This window comes from Fistularia commersonii, chromosome 7 (genome assembly GCF_037954325.1).
Source record: "Fistularia commersonii isolate RoL2024-O1a breed Wild chromosome 7, RoL_Fcom_v1.0, whole genome shotgun sequence".
In the NCBI taxonomy this organism is placed as follows: Eukaryota; Metazoa; Chordata; class Actinopteri; order Syngnathiformes; family Fistulariidae; genus Fistularia; species Fistularia commersonii.
This window is the reverse complement of record NC_141290.1, coordinates 7,231,424-7,234,321: the sequence shown is the minus strand read 5'-3', so window position 1 is coordinate 7,234,321 and position 2,898 is coordinate 7,231,424. Positions and strand designations below refer to the sequence as shown.

General features: G+C 50.8%; 1 protein-coding gene across 1 annotated transcript; it reads left to right on the top strand.

Moving 5' to 3' along the window:
* The first annotated feature begins 218 nt into the window (after nt 1-218).
* Nucleotides 219-1,794, top strand: LOC147232550 (uncharacterized). The gene has a single exon (XM_086148798.1). The coding sequence runs from the start codon at nt 288-290 to the stop codon at nt 1,269-1,271; it is 984 nt and encodes a 327-aa protein (XP_086004924.1). The 5' UTR covers nt 219-287; the 3' UTR covers nt 1,272-1,794.
* The last annotated feature ends 1,104 nt before the right edge of the window (nt 1,795-2,898 follow it).

Below are 2,898 nucleotides of genomic sequence, written 5' to 3'. Positions count from 1 at the left end.
ACAATTCCACTCGACAGGCTTTTAGAACGACACCAAGTTCTCCAAGTGACTCACTCTTATACCAAAAACTATTTATGCTAGCAGAGTTATCATTTGTCATATGACAAATCAGAAATGCTCTTTTTCAGGAACTTAACTCGGGCTCTTGAGAAATCATTTTTCCGTCCTGTGCTGGATTCACTTCTCATGAACTTCTCCACACATGTCTCAGTCACACTGTAGCTTTCAAAGAGAGCGGGTTCTCCGTTGGGTTCGTGCCGAAGAGGTTTTCGCCAGACTCGCCGATCATGGCGCGTTACGTTGCCGCCATCATCATCCTGTCGGGATTCTCCGAACTCTCAGCGGCAGAAAAGAGCGACTGTGACATTCACGCCGAAGTTGGGCAGAAGACGACTTTGCCGTGCGTTTGCGATGGACTGAAAAACACGGACGAGCTGAAATGGACTCATAACAGGTTGATCCTTTTCCACCGCCGGAGGGGCGTCGTGATCGTCGGAACGCCGCGGGACGTCTCCTCCGACGGGTCGCTTCTGCTTAAGAATCTGAAGCACTCAAATGCCGGGATTTACCAGGTGCACGTGAATCAAACGAACGGTACACTGGACGGGTCTCGAAACACCAGCCTTTGCATTTTGGACAAAGTGCCCAAACCTAGAGTCGGTTTTGCCTGCGACGTCAATCTTTATGTTGTGAATCTGCACTGCTCGGCGGGCGAAGCCGAGGGTCTGACTTTGTCGTGGACGCTCAACGATAAGCTACTGGCAAACCAGACAAAGGACACTCTGAGCATGTCGCTGACGATGTTAAAAGGGGCCAGTTTTGCGTGCAGCGCGCGGAACCGTGTCAGCAAAATGAGAAGTGATACCGTTCGCCCGAGCTGCAAACTTCCACCTCCGCTTTGCCTCAAACCTGTCGTAGCTCTCACGGCCCTGGGAGGCGTAGCGGCGATCATCCTCGTCTTGATCATCGTCATCGTCTTCTTATGCTGCAGTCACCGGCGCAGCGTCGCTAGAGCCAGCCTGCCGCACGAGAAAGAGTTGCAGATGATCCCGGTAACGCAGAAGGAGAAGGTGTCTGCCGGCCCGGATTACGAGACGACGCGCGAGGAAGCTCAACCTCCGAGCTCCGAGCCTCCGGTGAGTCACCAGGATGTTTCGCCGCCCGATCAGACAGAAAACGCGCTTCTGCAGCCGCCGACAGCCGGCGACGGACAAAAAATCTCACCCGTGCCAAAGCCGAGGACAAAGAGCCCCCAGGCTAAAAATGTCTGAAGTGGGCGTGCAGTCGGAGGCGTCTCCTGATGCCTTTGCGGTGAAATCTTCCATGTGTTTCGTCAGTAATGGACCTGAAAACCGAGCCTTATTTGGACAAAATGTCTTTACACTCGATAACATGTAACATGTATCCTGTATTTACAGGCTTGAACATGTGTCTTGACTGGTTACACGGGACAAGTCGGTACCGTGAACCGGTAATGTTTCTGTGTCGTCCGTCGTCTGTTCTGGCCGCGTGACTGGCGACAAATACTGCATTGCGTAAATCAGCCGGCATGAATTTCATGAATCGGTGGTTCTCTGTCCTCTGAAAGCATGTCGACAAAAGGGAGCGTGTTGGAAACGGGACTGTTTTGGGATCAAATAACGAATGAAACAAAATGTTGTCGGTGTTCAACAGGAGCACGAGAAACGTCGTCCCGTCAAAACGTAAAGGTTGTTCGACAGATTGTTTTCAACGCCCGACGCATCTCATTGTTTCCACTCCTTTATGTTTTTTTTTGAAATAAAGAATCTATTACAGCTATATCTGTCGTGGTTATTGCCAAAAAAGCTATAATAAGCTTCTACTCTGAGTCAGAGCCCGTCCTTTGTCCCGGCTTCTTACACGTCAGCATTCTTGCACTTATTAAAATTTGCTTGCTTGCAAGAAGTTATTAAAAGGGGGCGAAAAAAAAAGTCAATGGAGGAATGGATTAGCAAAGGCAAATATCTATTATCTCCGATGGGTAAGTGGTAATCCACACATGAAAGTGTCTGCCGTCTGGTCTAATGCTGTGTGACAGCCAGATAATAGATTCCCCCTGAGCGTCATTGCCCAAAAATTACAAGCCAATGTCATCTTTTGTCGGGCCCCGCTGCTCCCCCGTTCTCTTTACATGGCTGAAATTTCAGTCCGGCCGATGGGGATTTGGCAGAAGAGACGGTATCTGCTCCTGGACAACGTCGTTTGCCGTTCTTGGGGAAAACGTCCCCGCCGATTCCCCCGAACCGGCCGAGAGCACGCGCGATTTCGAGATCCGGTTTCCGGATTTCCCCGGAAATGTGTGTCCCGGAGTCCGAGGGATACACGCTTTGGAAGTCGGAGTGTGTCCAAGATCAGGACAGTGTTTATGCTCGTGTGAAATCAAACCGGGCAATCGGTTTATCAAGTGTTTACGGTCGTCTGGTCTGTCAGGAAAGTCGTTTTCCCGGACGCTGGCATTCTTTCTTCGCTGTTTGCGGTCAATGCCAAATAGTATAAACCAATAAAAACACAATATGAATGATTAAAAGGCAGGATTGGACCAGTTTCTCCACTGCTGTCCAAATTAAACAGGTGGTGATTGAAAGAGCGCCGTTTCAAGCGTGAACCGTGCAGCTGGTCGTCCTGAGATCCCTGCAATTGTACATTCCGGTCAGAATCAAGAGTCTGATAGTGAGAGTTCTTCGGTCTCGAAGGTCTTGCATCGCCCCCAGCCTGAGGGTGGAAGTGTAAACAGTCCGTGCTGGGGTTGGGGGAGGTCCTTCGGGATGGAAGCGGCTCTCCTGTGGACGCCGGTGTTGGGCGGTGATCTTCTCCGCTGTCCTCATCACTCGCTGCAGTGCCAGATGGACATCGACCGACCATCTCTCCGCTCCACCT